Source organism: Arvicola amphibius, chromosome 1 (assembly GCF_903992535.2).
Source record: "Arvicola amphibius chromosome 1, mArvAmp1.2, whole genome shotgun sequence".
NCBI classification, from domain to species: domain Eukaryota; kingdom Metazoa; phylum Chordata; class Mammalia; order Rodentia; family Cricetidae; genus Arvicola; species Arvicola amphibius.
This window is the reverse complement of record NC_052047.1, coordinates 10,000,562-10,024,758: the sequence shown is the minus strand read 5'-3', so window position 1 is coordinate 10,024,758 and position 24,197 is coordinate 10,000,562. Positions and strand designations below refer to the sequence as shown.

Below are 24,197 nucleotides of genomic sequence, written 5' to 3'. Positions count from 1 at the left end.
AATCCAGAGCAGCCAAGACAATGAAAGGAGAGATTTCGTCCCCATCAGTGAGTTTGCTGTGAGCCAGGTTTGGCTGAGACCAGCTTGTCATGTGTGAGAAAGCATGTAAGCATTGCAGGTAAGCACAGCACTGGTGTGTCGAGCAATAGCAATAGCTGAGCTGCAGAGGAAGGGGGCGGGGTTTGTTCACTCAGCTCACTGGTAGGTGACAGGCATGCTGTTATTGTCTCATTTCCTCAGGCTCAGTTTTTGTAGCTCCCCCCCCCCCTTTTAAATGAGCTCACTACCAGTTTAGCAGTCCTTTATAAATATATATTAATGGCAACCACTCTATTTGCTTATGTGCCCCAGTGGGGACATGGTTTTAAGTGCGCATGTACACATGTTTTATCCTGAGAAAAGAAATTAAGTTGGTTGCTTTGACAAATTTAATCACTTCCCCCAGCAGCTGGGTCTTGTCTCCTTTTAGTGATTCTCCATCCAAACCCTTGGACACCAGAAAAAACATCTTGCCATGCCGCCAACTGAGGGAGGCTGAAGCCTGAGCAGGTGTTTAGCCTTTCTAAGTCACCCTTATTTATATATAGAGAGAGTTCATCTTCAACTTGGCTTTCGCCAGGGACAAGGAGAATACAGAGATTATTTACAAAATTCCCAAAGCCCTCTCCTTTCTCCCACCCTGTAGCAAAGGGGGTGGGTGGTCAGACATCTGAGGGGTAAATCACTCAGCTCTTCCTTCCATAGACTCCTCAGGATGGAGGAGGGTTGGTGACCAGCAGTCGAAATTGCTTTGAAAAAAAATTGTGAGTTTAGTCCCAAGGCAGTGGATTGTGTGACACACAAGGAGGCTCACTGATGTCACCCAGAGACACCAAAAGTAGCTTAACCATGTAGATCAAGGATTTCTTCTTCAGAAGGCATGGCACAATTATCTCAGCATGCTAAATTCACTCACCCTGGAAGAGGAGACTCTTTTCAAGTGGACCCTTTGGAAAGAACCTGGGATTGTTCTCAATGTTCATATTGGAAGGGGGACAGACAGACAGTCCGACTGTTCTGTGAGGACCTCTCTTCCCAACTCAGTTAAGCTGGAGAAATGCAGTGTGGACGTGGAACAAGTGAACCTCAGCACAGAGGGTGTGCTGTGGAGCGCACCAGGGCCACCGTGCCTCATGGTACAGTCCTTTGTGTTGGCTGTTCCCTTTCTTCCCTCTGGTGGCTTCCCTGTGTTGTTCAGGTGCCTGAAGCTCTGTGGTAAAGCTGAAGCTGCCTAAAGATTTACGATTCTGAAGACAAATCCACATCTGTATTATGGTTTTTCATTATTAAGATAGGAAATCTTAAGCAGATACTCAGGAATGAATAAAGTCATAACTTAACATCAAACACGACTTATTGTGAATTGACCTTATTGGGTGCTATCATTGACTTTTCATTTAAGTGACCAATGATTAATAGATCACAGTGTAGTTTAAAGTTTCTAATATGTTTTCAGACAGAAATATTCCAAGAATGTAAGTCAGGTATATTTCTCAGATAAATAACAGTCATGGCATTACCTACAGGGAAAGTCTCCCTTCTCGGGTTTCCAGGGGTTGAGATTCGGAGTTCTGTCATTAATCTTTCATTGGGGTCGGCCCTGCAGCCAATGGAAGTTGAAGAGAGCCCTGTTGGCTAATTCCTCTGGGCAAAGGGATCATGGGACTAGAGAGGACAACTGGGCAGCCAGTCACATGTCCTTGTGTCCAGACCTGCTTCATCCTTGCCTCCAGTTCGAGCGCGCGTGCGTGCGTGCGTGTGTTTCTTCACGGGTGTTCTCACCTGTTCCAACACAGACACAGGGCTTTCTTTTGGAAAGGGGGGGCATCGTCCATCAGCGGGGCAGCAGCGTTCTGGCACATTGATTCAGGGTGGCTTTCTAAGGTAAAATAAGCGCACACCTTAGCTCTTTAATAAATCAATAACATTAGGAAATCAGCCTTCTCTCCCACCTGGGCCACCACAAAGCCTTTCCGAATCGTGCTGCCAATCAGTTCTCGGTTCCCTTCGGAAAGTGGTTCCCAGGCTCCAGGTGGTAGGCCAGCAACTCGGACTTCGGGTGCTGGGTTGCCTGGGACACACGTGGCCACTGAGGACGGGAACCTATGCCCACGTTTCAGTCTGTGCCTCTTGCGCGCTGAGCTACACGCTCTAAGCCGAATCCCGCGCCGCTTGTTCAAGCAGGGGGTGGGGTGACCCTGTGGCTCCTGAGATCCGCTGGGGTGCGTGGCCGGTGCTTGGGTGCAGCCAACATCCCGGGGGCAGCTTCTGAGGGCAAGGTACCTCCTCCCACTCCCGGGATCGCTTCTCCCTCCTCCTTCACACCCCCGCCCCCGGGACCGCGGCGCTCCCTCCCCGCACCGGCCAGTGAGTACACAAAGCGGCGGGTGAGGGGAAGCTTCGCAGGCGTGCACGGAGCAGTGAGATCACTGGCGTTATAAATATCCCGGTACCAGCGCCGAGATCCGCTCGGGTGGCCTCTCTCTCTCTCTCTCTCTCTCTCTCTCTCTCTCTCTCTCACACACACACACACACACACACACACACACACACACACACACACTCACTCTCTCCCCCTCTCCCTCTCCCTTCCCCGAGGCTATGTCCACCCTGTGCGGCGAGGGAGGCAGCGCCAGAGGCTCGCAGCAGCGCTGGGGCTACGGAGCCCGGAGCCAGCCCTGCAAGATGCACTTAGGACCCCCGCGGCCGGAAGAATGAGCTTGTCCTGGCTCTTCCTCCTCTTCTGCAGCCACCTGATCCTCAGCGCTTGGGCTCACGGGGAGAAGCGTCTCATTCCCGAAGGGCAACCCGAGGCTCCAAGGAACCCCGGAGACTCCAGCGGCGGCCGGGGCAGAAGTAGCACGACGTCTTCCTCATCTTCTGCCTCCTCACCAGTCGCGGCTTCCCCGGGCAGCCAAGTAAGCGGCTCGGAGCACAGCAGCTTCCAGTGGAGCCCTTCGGGGCGCCGGACCGGCAGCCTGTACTGCAGAGTGGGCATCGGCTTCCATCTGCAGATCTACCCGGATGGCAAAGTCAATGGCTCCCACGAAGCCAGTATGTTAAGTAAGTTGTCCACTCTCCAACAAAACCTGTTCTGGGAGGGACGGCCAGGTTTCCTTTGGGCTACAGGGGCACCTCTAGGAAGCCCAGCATTCTGGGACCTGGCTGATTCTGGAAGCAGTTCGGTAGGTTTCGTGGACATGCGTCTACAGGGTCCGTGCACCCGCACCCGTCTCTCGGGCAGCGGGCATGGAGATTCCCCAGGTGGAGGTTATCCTGATGAGACAGGAAGCTCGTTTCCAGAATGCCTGGCCGGAGGGGGGGGGGGGGGGGGACAAGCCTTCCTCCATAGCTGGGGAAAAATAACGCAAGAAGTAAAAGTCTTTCTCCTGGTACAATTTCTTTCTTCTTATAAACTAGAATCGCATGTTTCTTCCAATGTCAAAGTACACTTTTTCCCCCCTGTACACAATTCAGGTTAGTTTCTATTCTCCAGCCGCATACATCATATACATATATCCCATATTATAGGTCTATGTTAATATGTATACATAACTTTTCACGCACAGATATATTTCACACACGTATACATACATATGTATACACACATATGTAACTTTTTACACGTAGACATATTTCACACGTATACATACATATGTATACACACACACCGGCTACACACATCTATGTAGAATTTATATATACACACGAAGTGTAGAATCCTGTTTGCAAGAAGGCAACATGAGCTAGAAAACTGGACAGACCGTATGATGACTGAGTCCGGTGCTGGGTTTATCAGTGTATTAGTAAGCAGAGACGCTGACAAGACCGTCTTAGCCTTTGGCTCAGAGAGACAGTTAGAGGAAAGTTCCTAATTTTAAAAGAACCACAGAGGACGTTGAAAATGGTTGGAAATTGGGCAAAACTTAAAAAAAACAACCAACTTAAAATTGTTTTCTGAGTTCTTTTTCTTCTCTCCCTTTTGCCGCCACTCCACCCGCGTTCCCTCCGTTCCACACGCTTTCTAGACTGTCGCAGTAGCCACTCGAACTATCTCGCTGCTCCTAGGCGGCTGAGGCTAGCTGTGATCTGGGGCTGTGTGCGAGGGACTGAGGTTGTCTCTGTGGTCCAGCTAGGTATTTTCTCACTAGAGTCAGATCGTTTTTCCAGCAGGGCTTAGTCCTCCAGATAAAAAAAAAAAAAAAAAAAGTAGGGACCTCTCAGACTCCCAAGGAGAACGGAAATGGGGCCAGGATATAATGCTGTGCTGTCATCTGGCCCCTCTTGTCTGCCTGATGGCGCCCAGGTATACCTCACCGGACCACTGTTCCCCCAGAGACCAGCACGCTCCTGTTTATTTAGCTCCAAGAACCGCGGGCTTTATTTGTTGTCTGCCGGGGCCTGCGGAGAGCTTTGGAGATTCAAGCACAGGTGGGGTGGCTGGCTAGCCAGCCTCTTTCAATGTGTTAAGAGGATCAGACACGTGAGATCTGGCAGGAGCAACCCGACAGGTGCAGCTCCAAGCCAGCAGGCTGCTAGTTTTGCCCTTTTTGAGTGCACCCCTCAGCGGGCTGAGGTGCAGGTGGGGAGGCAGTGCAAAGCAGAGAGGGCTCTAGGTTCCCGTCAAGTTGAGTCTCAGGGCTCCCATATGCTCCACCTTGGACCCCCTCTCTTCCTGTTTAAAAGAATTCCGGCCTTTGTTGACGAAGGGAGCAGTCTGTTCTGGTAAGGGTGAGTCCTCTGATGCTGCAGGGAGACGAGAGCTACTTTTGTTTCAAAATTTCTCCTCACCGTCCTCATTCTGCAGGATTCAGTTCTGCCATGAGACACTCGAACTCGCTCTCCACTTCCAGCAGTCTCCCTGGCTCTTGAAACAAACCATTCTCTAGTTTGTTGCTGTGAATTTATCCAGGGAACTGGTACCCACTCAACATAACCCTTACTTTCTCAGGCTCAGGAGAGACCCAGAGTAACAGGTAGCAAGTTGTAAGTTGGAATCCCTGGTGCCTGAGGTAGCTTTGGAATGCCAGGGAGCTCTGAAAACAGGATTGTCCTTTCTTCATTACAAAAGCACGCTGAAGTTAAATGTGGCTGCAGTTTAGGCCCTGCTATAAGGGGATTTACAGAAACACAAATGAAGGAAAAGTGAGAACAGATCAACAGACTTAGTTTTGACTGAAGAAGAAACTGGCCAGCTCTCCATTATTGCCAAAGGCCAATTTATTTTATAATCCTCATTGAAGGACCACCACCAAACGACGGAGATGTATCCTAAGCAGGAACTAATAAATCTTTGTAAGAAGCTTTTTCCTGACTTCCAATCCCCCCAATTTTTAAACAGACATTCAGAGTTCAATTTGTCTCTTTCAAAAGACTGGCCTTCATTCATTCACCCATTCACTCATTCATGAATCCAATGTAGGGCACCCACCTCAGGAAGGATGATGTTTTGGTTACTTTCATGCCATTTTTTTCTTTGCTGGTTTGCTTTTTTTCTGGCCCTTCCTTCCACAGGTTTTTCTTAAAGGAAAGCATAATTTAAACACTATGGTCATACTATTTGCTTTGGATATTTGGAGTTCCCAGCAATGATCTATGAAATGTTAGTATGTGCAATGGGAAGACGTGGAATTTGGAAAGTTGACATGACTCTTTACACGTATGTCACCATGGAAGGAAAACAGCAGCTCCTTGCAGTTGATTATTTAGCTATTTAGCATACTTTGAAAGTAGTGCTTGATAAATTGCTGAAATTTATGTAAATTAAGGCACTGACCTTGGATGATTACTTAGAATATATGTAGAAACATTTGCTTTTTTTGTTTCACAGGAGAAGCCAGGAGAGCTTTGCAATAAAACCTCAGTATAAAAGTACTTTAAGATGCTACAATAAAACTTTTTGTCAGATAAAATATCAATTGTTAATCAATAATAAATATATTTGTCAGTTGCAAAGGATGTTTAATTTTACTGTTAAAACCGTGTTCTTGGTACAGATATTGAAACGTTCCTTTAGATACACCAATTAGTAAGGCCCCTGTTTACCTCATACTAGAATATGGTGTCTAGCTTATTGCCCATTGGAAGGAAATACTGGGGAAAGGTGAAGAAGAATGGAGAAGATGAGGTTATGAGTTCTAACCTTGAAGACAGATGAGCAGCTGATTTAACTTAGAACCTGTCAAGTTTAGCTTTGATACAGTGCTGTTGGTTGGCTTAACTTGGGCCGTTAAAACTAGGAAATTAGCATCAGCTCAAAGGAGAAAATTTTAGGCGATGGTTACAGAAAGCAGTCACACAAATTATAAAAATTTCGTTTACATTTTGGTTAAGAGAGTCCTGAATTTTAGGTTTTTTTTTTGAGAATCTCACCTAACTATCTGCTTTGGTGTCACACAGTCAGCAGCCATTTCCCTGGGCTGGAGAAATCAGAATTTACTGTGCAGAGAAATTCAAGGGGAAATTCTGTTACTAATTTAATCAGCAAAGACTGTGCTAAATTGGATCGTTGAAGACTAAGACTTGATAACTTGGCAGAGCATGTCTGTTGCCATGGATGAAAGTAGAGAAACTTCAGTGTCACCATATTTTTCTTTGAGAATTTTCAAATATGTTGTTGAAAGCCTCTGAACACATGTGATATCTGTGTTGTTCTAGCTTTTATTCTCCAAGCCCTCCACCATCAACAGAGCCTGCTTGTAGTGAGAAATCTAAGAAGAACAAGAAAGGAAGCTATGGGTATATTTTCTCACTGAAGTAAACTTATTCTTAAGGCATAATTATCCCATGAAGAGAGTAGATTAAGGACCAATGGTAGAAACACCAAAAAGTTTTGTCTCCTTCAATCTTGAAATCAATCCTGACATTTTACTGAGAAACGGTTCTCTCTCTCTCTCTCTCTCTCTCTCTCTCTCTCTCTCTCTCACACACACACACACACACACACACAATTATCTTAACTTTGAACATTTTGGGAAGGAGAGAACAACATCTTCAGTATCTGAATATTAATTAATTTTCCTGAGTTCTCTACACCAATCTCCAAACAAGAAACAGACACAATAATAAGAGCAACTCAAAATGCATGTGTCTACGTGGGGGCGGGGCGGTGGTGTCCCTATGAAAGTGTAACATTGCAGATAGTCACTGGCTGGTCTCTGAGACAATTGTCTTCCACAGTTTTGCTTAAGGATACTGTTTTGACATCCACAGGGTGAAGAGGCAATTTCCTTCGAGTTTATTATTATTGACTCCTAAAGATGAGGATATAGATACTACTGACTTACTCAAAGTCAGCTTTAGAGAAAAGTTTCTTGGAACACATTAATTCATGATATAATATTAAAGTATTTCCTAGAATTCTTTAATGAGCTGCTGAGATTTGCAGTAAAATGTAGATGACATAGAGAGCCTGTGGTCTCTTGGGGAGAGGAGCAGGAAACCCATTGTGAGTCGTGTAGAGTTGTGAGAGGATTCTAGAAACCAAGACAGAATGAAGTCATTATTGAAATTAGGTTAGGAATTATGTTCTTTATGATGATTCCAATATTAGATCAAAATTGCATTCAGATTTAAAATATCAATTCCAAAGTTGTTTGTGTGGAAAAAAGAAGACATAAGAACACATACACTCTCTCTCTCTCTCTCTCTCTCTCTCTCTCTCTCTCTCTCTCTCTCTCTCTCTCTCTCACACACACACACACACACACACACACACACACACATATATACATAAATATACATGTATACACACACACACATATAAAGTTTCCAGGTCCAGGGAATCTTATTAAAATTATATTAGCTTTCCATTTTCTGGCAATATTTGTTTTTATAATAGAATTTATCAGACAAAGCATACAAGGTAAATAAAGTAATGCTTTCACAGGCATTACTTCATCATCTCCACATTTAAAATTAACTGCAAAGAAAATGTATGCTTTCGGCACATATGCAGTATATTGAGATACTAAATGAGACAAAATGAGTCCTCAAAAGAAGGTTATAAGATTGAAGGGCACTAGTTTAATTAAACAAAGTCATAGGAAGCTTTTGTTCATTTGTTTTTTAACTAAGTAAATATGTATAAAATCATCTAATCTCACTATCTCAAAAGTTCAACTGAAAATGTGAGAATTTGATCGTTGATACTATCATATATTTTTCATTAATACATGACCAATTTGCATTTATAAAGCTGAGCACATCCACAAGGTGAACAGAAATCTCCTTCGAATTCATTGTCACAGATTCCTAATAATTAGGCTATAGAAAATATTGAATTTTTAAAAAAGCATTAGAATAATGTTTCTTAGGGGTGAGAGAAAGCCACCCTTACCAATCTAGAGCAATGAGAACACTGGAGAAAAACTGTCCAGACCTCATCTCTCAACCCCATTGTCCCTGTTGCGTCAATCATTCCACAAAGCAGATCTCCAATGGAGGCCTCTTCATGCTTCTGCTCACATACGTTTATGCAGTGTTTACAATTTCATCCCCAATCAATCAAATATCTGAACTTGTTATTGATGCTCTCAGTATTACTCTTCGGTTCTGATTCAAATAGAGCTTTTGATCAGACATGCCAGTCCTATTTCAGCAATAATATCATCTTCATAGTTTAGTTTTAAAAGTTCAATATCCTCCATGCGAAGTACATTTAAACTTTAAAAAGCTAAATATGCCGCATATGTATACACGGTATACTCTCTAATCACTGTTGCGTGTAACTTTACAGAGCGTTCCCTGTGTTTTGTCAGTATCTGCTAGAATGATGATGCTTCTAAATCTTTGGGTGTGTATCACAGCCAATGTTCATATTAAATTATACACAAATTGCATTTTAGCAACACGATTAAAGAAAACGATGCACAGGACACTAGAGTCTACTAACACTCTCGTACATCAGCCAGAATAGCTCCCTGTTGAGTGTGTTTAAAATTCTCATGGAAAGAAACACCACTAAATTGGTGCCTGCAGTTTCTGTGAGAAGGTTTTCTTACTCTGGGCTAAGATTTAAAAACAACGAGAAGAAAAATAGCTTCTCAGGTATCCCTTTTTACCCCTGTGATATTTCTAAGTATTTTTAACAAACCAAGCTGAGAGAAAGCAAGCAGTAATATCCGTGACAATGACAGATTCTCAGCTTGTGTTGTGCGACATAGTCCTCAATAAACGAATTCATCTATATGTACGTAGAGCCCTTGTTAGTAAGTTGAATAATTTTGCACACATACCAAGCACGGCAGGGGGAGATTGCCATTTCCAGGAAACGTGAAGGAGGTGTCTCCTCTGCAGAGAGCTACTGAGATACCCTAGTTAATGTGCACGCCAGAACCCTTGTACCCAGTGTCAAGATGTGCTTTCTCCCCTCCATGTTCTTCGTTTCCTCTCCGCTCTCCTAACTATATTACCTGGTTTCTGTATTTTTTACAATTTCAACTGTCTAACTAACAAGAATGTTATCCTTACTCATACTTGTATAAAATCTCTTTTGACTTTATTATTAATATTAGGCAGGCTGTCTAACTACATGCAGAATACACACTTAACCTTATCCACTCCGTGAATTACAGTAAACAGTTTCTTGCCTCAAAGCACATGGTTCTTGACATGACTGTGGGGGTTGAAGGGACATTGCAGTGACATACAGACTGCATTCATTATACAGTATCAACTTTATAGAACTCGTTTTTCTGGGAAATGATTTAAAGTCTAATATTTTTCGAAACAGTTCATCAAACAGTTTATGGAAGTAATAATCACTTACAGTGTTTTTAATATCTTAGGTGTAGTTTTATGGTTTTAAAGGATTGGATATGACATATACTTATTTAAGTTCTCAAACTGTGAGGATTGAAATAGAAAGATTTGTTTTATGTAAGAAAGTACAAATTTTCAGGCTTTTGAATTTCTTATATTAACTTTGAGGACAGACTTGTGTTTTAATACCAAAAGTAGATCATCTTTGCTGCAATAATAACAAATTAGGATTAAATCTAAAATATATTTTAAAAAGCATCTTTCAATACATTGGGGATTTGAAAAGATTCTAATGTCAAACAAACAGTATTCATCAAAAGCCACTACTATTTGCAAATGCAGAATTATCGAGGAAGCAGAATCAAATTTCTAGATCTTGAAATAAGTCCTTCCGCGTGTCCACTAGGACACTGGCCACTCTTTGACATAGCGACTGTCACAAAAGGTCATTGCATGTCCCTGTCTTTAGTCCCAGTGGCGAAGACTGAGAGCAGTTCATGTAGCCGTTGCATTCTTCCCAGTTCTGTGTAGGAGAGTCTGTGTTTTATTTTGGGATTTTTGTCATCCTAGGTATTTTGGAAATATTTGCTGTGTCTCAGGGGATTGTAGGAATACGAGGAGTTTTCAGCAACAAATTTTTAGCGATGTCAAAAAAAGGAAAACTCCATGCAAGTGTAAGTAGAACCACTTTATATTTGTTAAAGGTGCTCTGAGGTTTTAAAAGTGAAGTGATATTTTTTTTTTCAAAATCAGTAGATGAGATAGACAATTTGCTTAAGGAACTTAATTTTTTTCTTTTGGTAAAATTATATGTATGTATAACCAATTTTTTATGTGTCTGTAGGTAATCATTTGAACTGACTTGAAAATACATACAGCCTCTAAAATCATAAAAGATAAATGTACTTGGAAATAGCCTTTGCACACTGGCTGCCACTGTTAGTGTCCCAAAGGGTCTCCATGAGACTTGTCATGGCAACGAGCTATCCTCTTGCGTTTTAGCTTTACGTGTTTATTTGGCGGTTTGAGTGTTTAATAAATAGAGTTCTTATTTGATCCTATCAGTTATTCATGATGTCAAATTTGGTTTGATTAATATACATTTCCATGTAAGCAAGTAAGAGACAAAACCAAGACCGCAAATCCCCTTACCTCCCAGAAAGAAATTGTGCTGGATAGGGAAATTTCTTTCTTGTATTTTGTCACATCAAATATAATTACTTACTGATCTTGAATTCAACGTATTTCTTCAGACTACTTACACATTTAGTAATCAGTTTACAAATCATTTGTTTCTAGCTTTTAATAGTCCAGATTCTGTTTATTTGTATTAGTGGATATGTGTCACAATTATTCTTTAAAGTTAACTCTTTAATTACCAGCAAGTGAATAGCTATTTCTTTTTGCAATTTTCAAAGTGGAGAAAAAGTCTAATTTAAGAGTGATATCAATTGACACTCCTTGACTTTTTACTTATAGACCCTTAAGAATCCAATCAGAATTCCCCTCATTTCTACATGTAAAACTCTTACAATTTCCTTTTCTTTGCATCTAAAGTAATTAATAACTTTTAAAGGACACTATGGCTATTTGGGGGTTTCATGAGCAAGTGTATGTAAAGTACTTAGGGCGGCATTTGGTACCTCGTAACTATTCAATAAATGGTGTGCATTATTATATGCAATAAACTAAATCTAATGTAAATGTAGAAAACCACCATTTAAAATAAATGAAAACCATTAAATTGCTTAGTTGTTAATTTCAAGAATTGTAAAAGCAATTTATTCCATTTATGGATTGCTTGTACTCTAGCAAGGACTAACACAGTTTTTAAAGATGGTTACTATGCCTGAACAACTAAAAGTGACATTTCACTTATTTGAGGGGAAAAATATTCTCTATCGCTGTGGAGAAAAGTCAGATCTCATTTTGTTAAGAATAATATTTGATCATTAAAAATTCAAATCCTGGTCAGAAATCAATGACTTTTCCTTGCTCTAATTTAAGGTTTTAAAAGCCCTCAAAAATCTCAGTGTCATAAGGCACAAAATGAAAAAAAAAATCACCTCTAATGGGTTTGTCTGCTGTAGGATGAAAAATCTTAACACGGAAAACGTTCTGAGTTGTGCACTAGTGCACACAAAAATAGATGGAACTCAGGCCAGTGTGGGGATAATTGCCACAGAAAGCAAAGTATTATAAATGGATGCCAATTAGAAGGGTCAAACTGAGAGGTTACGATACATGATTCCTCTGTCAAATCCAAGTAACTAATTTCTAGAAATTTGACCCAAATGTCTAAGGATGACTGGTGGAAATAATGCAGATAACACAAAACACAGCATCTGTTATTCTTTCTCATCTTGGCAGGCTAAGTTATTTCATGGAATAATGACTTTTAAACAGCACAAAGCAAGCCTTGCTCCTGCCACTCACTGCGGCTCTTTGATATAAAAGTCATTCTGATGACTTTGAGCTGAACCATAGATAAAAAATTAAGCCTTACGATTATGCCCAAACCTTCATTCTCTTATCTGAGCTTTTATTAGTGCTTTTTCTCTAGATGGAAAGAAACCTAATTAAATTATGAAGTGATTTATTTTTAAAGAAGTCGAGTTTAGAAATAGCATTAATCATAGCAATTATCGGCTTTATGCCCAGCTGGTTTCTTTCCTGTTTTCACTGTAGTGGAATACATTAAAAAAACATTCTTACAACTTTCAGTGTGTTTATTTGACTTGGTTTTGATATTTACAAAATCACATTATAATCCAAAAACCTAACTCACACTTAGTAATGCTTAGTTTGTGAGTTGCTTACACTAATAATGTTACAACGGCATTAATGAGTGCCTACTTTTCAGCTTCTTCTTCCAAAGTAGAACTAGAAGTGGAAGTTATCCAGGTAACTCTGGGGAAAGTAATCGCCCTACACTGAATTGTCCGTTTCCATTCAGTTCTGCCAACAGAGATTAATCACCACACAGGGTGATGCACTTCCAGAGTTCTGTAAGAGACTTTCCATTCTTGTTATTCAGACACTGAGTCGTGGAAAGAGTCTGAGATGTTTAGTTATTTTCCTAAGGTCACATAGTTATGTGACTGAAGAGAACTGTATCACTTCTGAATTCCCTCTTGAAATATCCAAGTGTTATATAGGTTTGAGTTAGTTTAAAAGAAAGCATAGTGTTTGGGAACACATTTTTGTTTTCATATGCTTATAGGAATTAGCAAGTGCCAATTTAGTAATATTTTCCTACCATATGTCAGAAATGAACATTGTGGGACATCATTAAGAGCATTTATAGCACGCTGTTAACTAGCCAAGAGGGAAATTCTCGATTAGATGTGGACAGCTGTAAATTAGTTTTCACCTTCCCTTAGGTTCAGAACACATTTATTTTGGTCCTAGCCTTCCCCTCAAACTCCTTCGTCTATAGAGATAGGGAGGTGCCTGCCACAGAACTTATCAGACTTATATGTTGTTATCCAGTGTGATGCTGAGTTGCTTAGGGAACCCCTCTCAAGGTAACACTTTCAAATAGGAACTACCTGGTTCCTAAAAACATTCCTGCACTGAATGATACTTCTTTTGTGTACCCAACGGTGGCACACTAAAGTGGCAGCCCTGGGCAGAATGGAGGAGGCAATGCTGGTGCTGACCTAATTGTCCTGATGGTTAATTTCACAATGGAAGTTTTACTTGAAACTCAAGCAGGTGGACAGGTGGTGTGTCAAGCTCGCAGTCCATCCCTCATCTGCATACACCCACCTCCAAACCATTCACAGATTCCAAACATATGACAGTCTCGGCATGCTGTCTTTAAAGAATCTTTTTAATTGAAAACAATTTTTTCATACAGTATATTCTTGCTATAGTTTTACCTCCCTCAACTCCTCCCAGATTCTCCCCACTTTCCTGCCTATCCAAATCCACACTCTTTGTAATGACAGAGAAAGGGTGTTATGGGCCAAAAGTGTATGGTCTTCTTTTCAAAATGGTCCAGGAGTTATAGAGAATAGGAGACAATAATTAATTCCCAGAGAACCAGCAGGATTAACCAGTCTGCACTGTGGCTCCCATTCTCTGTCTCAACATACTCCAGATGGAGGGACTTTCTAAGAACATGTGCCCTTCGCTGTCTTTCATCTGTTCAGGCTCTTTCTTCAGCTTTGGGGTCCTCACAGAAAGCCCCACAGAATTCCTTGTTTGGATTTTCCTTACAGGGATCTGATGTGAGCATGAATCCCTCTGGGTATGCAGACCCCTCAAGCCAAATTCCACTTCACCCTTGTGTTGTTTTATTTAATGTTTCTAGTGTTTGCTTTTATGGGTGATACAAATAGAATTGTTTTCCTGCGGCGACTGCCCGCAGTGGTGGCTGTGTTTTACACGAGATAGCGTGTGCAGAATACTTGGTGCGGAGCCGGGAAACTATGATTACGTGCAACTTAAGCAGATCTTCCAGAATGTGTTCTCCGGCAGCTGGTAGATGATCTTCAATCTTTCCTTCTGATTTCAAGGTCAAGTGTCTGCAACTCTTCAGTTATTTAGATTAGCCCAAATCCTACTCACCCCTAGCCTTTACTTTACTCTTGGGACCGCACTTTTTATGCATACAGCAGTTTCTTACGTGCTAGGTTTTTTCCTTTTGCCGAGGAATCGACTTTGATGGCAAGCTCACACTGTCAACATAGCAGGGATCTCTATTACCATAATTACGTTATTCTTCTGGAGACCTACAGTCCATTTTAGTGTTTTAAACTTGAAAATATTAAATCTTGGAAAAGTTCGGTATCACGTGTGCTTCAATGTCTTCAGGAAACATGCATTGCTGGTTTAGCTATACAGAGAAAAGCATGTGGTCAAATGGTTATTTTCCTATGTCTCAGGGTTTTAGGGGATCATGTTTGGAAGAAAAGCTAATTGCAGAGTTTACGAAACAGGCTTGGAATGTGTGCTGGTCAGCCCTGGTGAGGATGAACGTTTTCCTTTCCTGGGTTCAGAGGATGCCAGCTGGCTGGCCTAGGGGGAGAGTCTGGACTGGACTTCAGGTGCTGGGGTCAGTGAGGAGCAGCCAGCAGCCCCCATAGCTCAGAATGTTTGTTAAAGGGGGAAATAGAAAGACTTGAGCTATACTTACCATTATCACTTAGAAAATGAAACCTAGTAAGATCCACTATTCCCGTCAAGACGGTGGGCTACCTCAAAGCATCTGTATAGAAGCACCCACTGTAAGAGCTTCTCATCTACATGGGAAAATGAGAGCTTCAGTAATTTGGGATCTAAAAGCAGTTTGGGGTTCTGCCTTTGCAATTGATTTCCTTATATAATATTAATTTTGTCTTCTGTAAAGTCAGATAGGACTTTTGTTTTTTTAAAAAAATTCAGACAAAATAAATGGACTTATTGCTTCAAAATCCATGTTGTCTAAAGCAACTCTCTATGGTTTAGGGGAAGGCCCTTAGCATTTATCAGTATTTAAAACCGGAAGGACTTCAGAGCCCATGCACTGCAAGAGTGAAGAGAGAGCATCAGCTTGTGGTGTTAAGGAAAGATTGTAATCTCAGTCAGAAGAAGAGATGAGAGTCATGCACTATTGTGGGCCTTCAGGTGGACTACATCTTTGCCCTTCTGATCTAACCCCAAATAATAGTATCTTAATTATTGCACAAGGTAAATGATGCATGCTAATCACTGTGTGTGGAGTAGTGTAGTTTTACAGGGCTCTTAGAGATGCTGGAAACGAGGCACCTGCCTTCTAGCTCCGTTCTCCATATATGATTCACCTCTGTCACTACCATCAAGTAAGCAAGCGATGTTTCAAATCCAAATCTTCATCTCTCCCTACAAAAGTAAAATCTCTGGAGATACAGCTAGGGGAACGAGCATTTTAAATCCGGTATCTGATTAATTTTTTTGAAGTATATTGGTGTTCTTTAAGTTGCTTGTTTTTTAAAAACAATTTAAATATTTGTATAAAATTTGTAAGCTCTCTGAGGTTATGTAGAACTAAAATATAAATCTGCTATCTGGGTGATTTTTAAGACTATTTAAGACGAGAGAAGTCTCATGGCTGGCATTTGTCACCGTATGACTAAATTGGCTATTATTAAACGCATTTTACACATTTCCTTGGTTGCTCAATAGGAAGAAATGAGACAAAGAATGGCAAGATTTTCAGTGTCAAGCAGGAACTATGGCTCTGTCAGGATAGTACAGCAGCGTTGCCATGGATCTCTATATGACTTATATGGAAAAGGGTAAAGGGCGATTCTTTGGGTGCCCATTGCCCTATGTCAGGGCACAGCTGTACACACAGTCTGAGCTTCTGGCACACTCTCCAACAGCAACATTCGTAGAAGTAGAGGTAGGGGCCAAGCAGCACTGAAAGAGGGGGTAGCGGAACAAGAAGCTGGGATCCATGCTGCCAGGAAACTGCTTAAAGCATGATTTCGTCAATGTGTGTTTTCATTGCAATGTGTAATGACATTTTACTTATTTGGATTAAGGCAATTATTTCTTAAATTTATAATTTTTAGGAAAAAGATACCAATTGGTTGAAAAACAGTAAAATAAGTTAAATGCCGCATAAACTCCACATATTTATCCAAATTCACTCCAATCGCCGTCTCTTTCATGGACTGCATTTTTATCCGTAGTTATACATTTTGAGAATTGGTTTTTGCTTAGCCCCGGTCTGGATCCTTGGCTCCTGCCTTTCCAGTGCAAGAATTACAGGTGTGTGGCATGGACCTTTGAAAACATCCATAGTCTATAATGGATTCCATACTGTGAGAACAGACAGTGAAGTCAAAACCCTATCATTCATTTATTTTTCTTTTAAAATCAATGTACACCGTAAGAGTTCATTGTGTTTTCAAATAAAACATCATTCACTTTCCTCTCTCCTTCTCTCAATACCCTGGATTCCTTCCTTAGTAGTTAGTCATCTATTAACCCCCAGAACCACTTCTGGGTCTCATGTTTGCTACTACACCTAAATTCTTTAACACTCATCTTTCCTCCTGGCTTCTTTCTAACTCTGTAGCCTGTGCCTACCCTTACCGTTCACAGTGTTAATAAAAACACTGGAAAGGTTCAGACGAGCATGTGAATTTAGTTTTTTGTGATGTAGTTATCTCACTTGTCATGATACTCTCTACCCAATTGTTGAAACTTTCATGATTTCAGTGTTCTTTTCAGCAGAATAAAATTCCACTCCATATACATACTATACATACTGCATTTTCATTATCTGGTCTTCTGTGGGTAGTCATTGAGGCTGGCTGCATTTTCTTTCTATCGTTAATAATGCAGCAATAAACATGCATGTTCAACTATTTCTATGGTAGGATACAAACTTTTTTTTATGCCCAGGGTGGTTTATCTGGTACCTGTAGTAATCATATAGATTTACATACTGTCTGTATTAGTTTATAGTCCCATCAGTAGTGCATAAAGTTTTCTCCTTCCTCCATCCCCACCATCATCTGTTGACATCTAATTTTTCTCTTGCCATTCGGAGATGGCTGAGATAAAATTTAAAGTAGTTTTATTTGTAGTTTCCCAATAGCTGGTGATGTTGAATGCTTAAACAAAATACATATGGAATATTTATGTTTCTTTTGGAGAATTAAGCTGTTCATTTTACAAGCCCAATTACTACCTGACAGTTTTGGGTTTTTTGGTACTTAATTTTGGCAGTTCTTTATGTATTCCAAATACTACCTCACCATCTGCAGCACAGTTGGTGAAGACTTTCATTCTGTAGGATTTCTGACAATTTTCTTTGTGTGCAGAAACTTTCCAATTTCATAGGATTCCACATGTTGATTCTTGGGGCTCTGTCCTGCGCTGGTGGAGCCCTGTTCAGAAAGTTCTCGCCAGGAGCTACAACATGGAATATATTCCCTATCATTTTCCTCTGACAGTTTTGGCTCATTGGGTTTCCAGTTGAGATCTTTGATCCCCTTCACATGTGTTTTGTGCAGCACGAGAGATGACTTCTAATTTACTTCTTTTTGGGATAGTGATCAGTTTTGCCAGAACTGTTTGTTGAATGAACTTTCTTGAGCCATTTGTCAAAAATTAGATAGCCATTGTTGAAAGCACAATATTTGAGAATAAAAAGTTCTTGCTTTTTATTAGCATTATATCCCCTCCCTCTATGTAATAATTTGGATATTCAAGCAAACATAATTTAATTTGTTTAAGTTTTACTTGCTGTGGCAGAAATAGTGAGCTACAATAAATTAGTTGATTTAAGCATTTTACATTAATGTTCAACTTGGGGTCTCTTGATCTCTTGATGGCAATTTGTTTTCACGCTTTTTTTTTTTTGGTTTTTCGAGACAGGGTTTCTCTGCAGCTTTTTTAGAGCCTGGCCTGGAACTAGCTCTTGTAGACCAGGCTGGCCTCGAACTCACAGAGATCCGCCTGCCTCTGCCTCCCGAGTGCTGGGATTAAAGGCGTGCGCCACCACCGCCCGGCCTGTTTTCACGCTTTTAAGATGAGCAGAAATTAAAGAGAAAAAACACAAATAATTTATTTCATTAAGGAAGATTGGAAGGCTTATGTGCCAATATAGTTTCTCTCTGTAGAAGCTGCAATAGCATAATATTTGGCTACACAGTCAGCAAACAACTATCAAATCAATTAAAACATATATTTGAAACAAAGATAGGGATAAATTTGTTTTTTATTCTTCTTTGTTTCTTTCTTTGTTTCTTTCTTTCTCTCTTTCTTTCTTTCTTTCTTTCTTTCTTTCTTTCTTTCTTTCTTTCTTTCTTTCTTTCTCTTTCTCTTTTTTTTTGAGACCAAGTTTCATTGAACTCCTGGCCATTCTCCTGTCTTACCCACCTGAATGCTGAGATTACAGGTGTGTGCCACCTTGCCCAGCAAAGACAGAGATCTGAGTGAGGCTTTCCTGCCCTAGTGGCAGACAGTGGTTGGACACTGAAGCTATGAGTCTTGAGTTCGTTAGATAATTTAGCATTTGATTTGCCTGCCTATATCAGGCCTTCGGCAAATGAAAGTGTGTGTGCCAAATTTACCCCCAACCACCCGGGGAACTCATGATTTCTGTCATTTAAAATTTATGTACTTTATTATAAAATGTCCTATGATCTAAAGGAGAATGTAACATGAAAATTACCCCACAAAAATATTGTCCTAATTGGGATGTTTTCGTCAAACCCCTCCCCGCTCAGTGCTCAGGAAGCCTTGCAGAAGAGGAGGCAGATTTTAGGACCCAGTGGGAATGGAGGACACCAAAGAGGCAGTGTCTCCAAAACAGAACAAGACTTTCGCCAGTGTAAACTCGCTCAGATACTGTGGTAGTGAGCACACGTCCAAACCAGGCAGGATCCCAGTACTGAGAGGGGCATACAAGTGCCTGTCCCTAAGCACGAAGCTACCTCCATTCGATAGTTTGCTTGCAAAGAAGAGTTAGTTTTCTCCGGTGTAGTCTTGCTGGAGAAAGGGCAGGCCTGATGCACAGTAGTAGACACCAACACAAAATGAACTCAAGGGTACTTTTGTAGGTATTTTTTTTTGTCTCATATTGCTTTACTTGGGCATTTACACTGGCCTTGTATATTATGTATATTATATATTTGCTTGTATATTATGGTTTTTTGATTTTTTGTTTTGATGGGTTTTGTTTGTGTGTCTTTTCTTGTGCTTCTTCTTTTCTTTTCTTTTAAATTCTAGTTTGTTTGTTTTATTCGCTTGTTTGTTTTCTAAAGAGAAAGAAGACATGGAGTAGGGTGTGGGGAGATGGCGAGGATCTGGAAGGAAATGAGCGAGGGGAAACTGTGATCAAAACAGATTGTTTGAAAATAATTTATTTTCAATGAAAAAAAGTGAAGAAAATTACTCTAGAAAGTTATTCTCCAAGGTTTTAAAAGAATAATCGTATTCATTTTGGTAAATGTATATGTATTTTGATAGAGCCATGTTGCCTGGTTGCCAGCTCTTAAGATGTCCCATGCTGACCATTGTATTGGAGACATTCTGTTTAGATACCATCTTCCCCATGAGGGGAGAATACTGACAGGACTCATTAGTCCTTCAAGAAGAAACTAGATTTCCTAATGAAAAAGGCCATGGAAAGATTGGTTCGAATAATTCTGGTACATCATAGATGGGGGATTTTTCAGAAACACACACAAACACACACATTAGAAGTCAATTAAGAAAACCCAAACGGTTTGACTCTTTTTACTCTGGCCTTCAATGGTGGCTGCATACAGTGATCGGGACTTTAGCTCTCTGTTGTTTCTACTCTATGTGACCTTTGAAAGGTGGGTGGTCTCAAAAGCCAACCCCTTCTTGAATGAACCTTAGAACATGAATTCTTAGAAAGTGGAGAAAGTCCCTATGCTGAATAAGTTTAGGGACTAGATCAAGTGGGGTTTCGCTCTAGGATGGAACTGAAACATGTTTCAAAGTATGCTCTCTCTGTGTGTGCACGCACGCAGGGTCACACATGTACGCTCACGTGTATGTGCATGTGTTCATGCCTCAGACACATCCTTTGAAAGGTGACCTATCTTCACTCCCTTAGAGACCATGAGGGTAAACAAGACTAAACAATACAGCCCACTTCAAAAACCGGACATGTCTGTCTGTGCCTGCGCTATTTGGCAAAGATGTAAAATAAAATGAGTGTTGTTACTGTCTGGGATGTTAAGGATTAAACCCAAAGCCTTGCACATGCTACACAGCCAAAAAATGATCCATCTGCAGCCCTGGCCTGTTATTCTTTTTAATGAAGTGCTCTGTGTCTTTCTAAGATTTTTGCCATTTTACAGGCCACAAACAGTTGAGATGGTTCAATTTTTTCTTTTAAGATTCACCTGGAAGCCAGGTGTGTTGGCACATGCTTTTAATCCTAGCATTTGGGAGGAAGAAACAGGCAAATCTCTGTGATATTGATGCCAACGTGGTTTACAGAGTGGGTTCTAGGACAGTCAGGGCCATGTAGAGAGACCCTGCCTCAAAAAAAAACCACAAAATAAAATAACATAATCTGGATCAGAAGTCAGAGGCTCTCTGATTTCTGTGAATTTGAGGTCAGCCTGGTGTGCACAGAAAGTTCTATGGCAGCCTTGGGTACATAGTGAGACTGTCTCACAAAAATGTATTAAAATCATAGCTATATTTATTGACATAAGAGGAAAAACCTTTCAAAGGTTAAACAGCTATAGAAAAAGATTAGATTATATATGTAAGAAATTCTCTTTAAGCATCCTTGGAGTAGACACAGGCTGGCAGTTTGGGAGTTAAAGGACATGAGGAGATGATGTCACACATGGGGTAGCTCTGTAACGCACCTGCTTACGTCCTAGCAGAGCCAGTGCAGAGTTCTACCGGTATTGTCGACTAGCCGTATATTCCTTCATAGCCATCAAGGAGGGACTTGCCCAAACCAAGTGTAAAAAACTTGGCGGCTCTGTTGCACGCAGGTCAGTACGTTGTTGGAACTGCTCTGCTGTTGGTTTTCCTCTGACAGCATCTTCTGATTTGCAGAAGTAAAGAGAAGAATTGTTTATCGGGCTCAATAGTGGATTTATGTACATTTCCTTGCAGGAGTCAGGCTTTCAGATTTCAGTGTGTGATCTGCATTGTGGAGAAAAGTTTGTATTACTAGAAAAAGCAAGGAACAGAACACTCATCTGCACAGAAATATACCACAAAGGGGGGAAGTCTTCACTTATTCTCAAACTTAGGAACTCTGCACAGAAGGGGCACTGAAATTGTGAAGACAGACGGTCTGGACTAGTACAGGGACTCCTAAGCCATTCGAGGTTTTGGGGTTCTTTTTTATGCTTGTTGGGAATTATAGCTCCTTACCCTAGGGACATGTGTTGCTTATCACAGGAGCCATGTAGGCAGAGCTTCTGCATAGGAACCAGTGATGGGAGCTCAGCCGTCAGTACCAGGCCACGGTAGGAAGCCTGATGCACAACTCTGCGGTTCCTCCATCACGTTCCTCCAGAGTCCTCCATTTGACAAACAAGCTCTTTGGGAGCTGTCACTGCCTTACTTTATCAACCCCATCTCTTGTCCTTTCCCCCATATGTCCCGAATGGAAGTCACACAGAATTACTTACAAAGGTCCACAGTGTCCGAACACACATTCTCATTTCCTGGAGGTTCACTCAGCTCCCTGCCTCCTTACTGTCTTGCCACACGTGACGCAGCCCAAATGTTGATTTTTATGGGGCTTTCTTTTGCCTGTCACCTCCATTGTTGTTTTGGGCGCCCTGAACACGGAGGTCACAAATCCTTATCGCAAGCTGCACCTTAATGGATGGATGGGTGTCAGCTCATCCACCTCTCTGTGCATTTCGAAACTAGCTTGCCTGTGCATATGTATAAGATACAGGTGAATGGTTGCTAATGATGTGGATGACTTTTTTCTTCCTGGCTTCAGATGTACTTTCTTGAACCACATATGTGAAGATACATTTTTTTTTCCTAAAGAACTCTAACACATGCAATATTAATAGAGCCATATGCCACCTCTTTCTCGCTATCAAGAATCACACTGATAACGCTGAAAATGTATGCCTGTCTCAAAAAGAATCATATGGCTCTGCTAACTGCATTCCTGGTAGAAGCTGGGCCCTCAGCAACATAAATATACGTTTTATCGGCAATTGTTTCTTAATAATCTAGTTCTATTTTTTATGACATAGAGGGGAAAAATCCTACGTTAAGAAATCGTAGATACAAGTTTCAAAGTAGTTTAGAAACAGTAACATTATTCCTATGTATTAAAGTGAGAGTTTACAATGCTTAAATTCAATAGTTCTGGGTATTTGTGTAAACAACGGCACTATAGCACCTAAACATAATGAATAAAAAATAGTGTAACAAAGACAAGATGGGAATATAGAAACACACACACGGACACAACTTTAAAGGAACATATCTTTATAAAGGGGAACAGAGTAGGAGTCATAGAATTTTTGGGTTTTCAAGACTTCGTATTTATCGTATGCTGAAATATTGTCGCAACTTAAAAGTTTCCCTTTTTTTTTCCTTTCTAGGCTAAATTTACAGATGACTGTAAGTTCAGGGAGAGGTTTCAAGAAAACAGCTATAATACCTACGCGTCAGCAATCCACAGAACTGAAAAGACTGGGCGGGAGTGGTACGTGGCCCTGAACAAGAGAGGGAAAGCCAAAAGGGGCTGCAGCCCGCGGGTCAAACCCCAGCACGTCTCCACCCACTTCCTACCCAGATTCAAGCAGTCAGAGCAACCTGAACTTTCCTTCACGGTCACTGTACCAGAAAAGAAAAAGCCACCTCGTCCTGTGAAACCAAAGGTCCCCCTGTCGCCACCTCGCAGAAGTCCCAGCCCAGTGAAGTACAGATTGAAGTTTCGCTTTGGATGATGCTCTTCCCGGCCTTGTGGGAAACCATTTTTCGGCCTCAGGACCTTCTACAGGCGTCATGGAGCCCTCAAGGAAGTGCTCAGGCTCAGTGTCCCTCCGTCCCTCTGCTGTGCTTACACGTATGGAAGTCAGGTCATTGTTTCACTTTGACTGGAACAAAACTGTTTTTTTTTTTAAATTTTATTTTTAAATAGACACAGAAGTGAAATTCTCTGTAGCGATCCAGGGAACACATCCCTTCAGCTTAGTAAGGTATAAAGGCTTCATGATTAGAGGACGTTTAGCATTCTACATTTCTAGAATGTTCAACAGCCTGGACTATATGTATTTTTTTCTGACTTTTACAGATTAACCTGAAAGAACATACATGATACATTTTTATTTTTGTTTTCCAAAGAATATTTTAATGCAGATAAAATATTTTATAAACGTTTGTTTTTTTTAAGGTACCTCTACATTGAGCATATTTTCTTACTTTTATTATTTTAACAAATGTGCCACACACAGTTCATCTATTGCTGTTCGTGAACTATAAATATTTTGATAGGTTGTTTGGTAGCATGTGGTTCTCCTTTGCATTTTTTTCTTCACTGCATTGTTTACTTTGTTGTAGCCATACCTCAAGTCGTGTAAAATTAGTTCTATGTTTTAAAATGTTTAAATGTGCTTCCGCAGCCGCAGAGGCTCAGCTTGGAGGTGTGTATTGTGTATAAAGTCATGGCATTATGTAGAATCCTACCATGTTAGTGGCTTGGCTCTCTCAGTTAGAACCAGGAAAATATGAGGATATTCTGATGGGTTTAAAGGTTGGATGTAAAGAAAAGGACAGAGGCAAAAGTACAGCAAGTGTGCAGCATCTGTGCCGATCTAATTCTGTCTCTTTTGCTTCTGCTTTTACCTACCCCTTGCTCTCATTCAAGAACAGCTGAAGGAATACATTTTATTTTGTACATCAAGCATACACCGTGAAACTGGAGTGCTTAAAAA

The 24,197-nt window shown here is 40.9% G+C and overlaps 1 protein-coding gene across 1 annotated transcript; it reads left to right on the top strand.

The window, feature by feature from the left end:
• The first annotated feature begins 2,753 nt into the window (after window positions 1-2,753).
• Fgf5 (fibroblast growth factor 5) lies at window positions 2,754-23,210 on the top strand. Its single transcript, XM_038317704.1, has 3 exons — window positions 2,754-3,102; window positions 10,372-10,475; window positions 22,863-23,210. The coding sequence occupies exons 1-3, from the start codon at window positions 2,754-2,756 to the stop codon at window positions 23,208-23,210; spliced, it is 801 nt and encodes a 266-aa protein (XP_038173632.1).
• The last annotated feature ends 987 nt before the right edge of the window (window positions 23,211-24,197 follow it).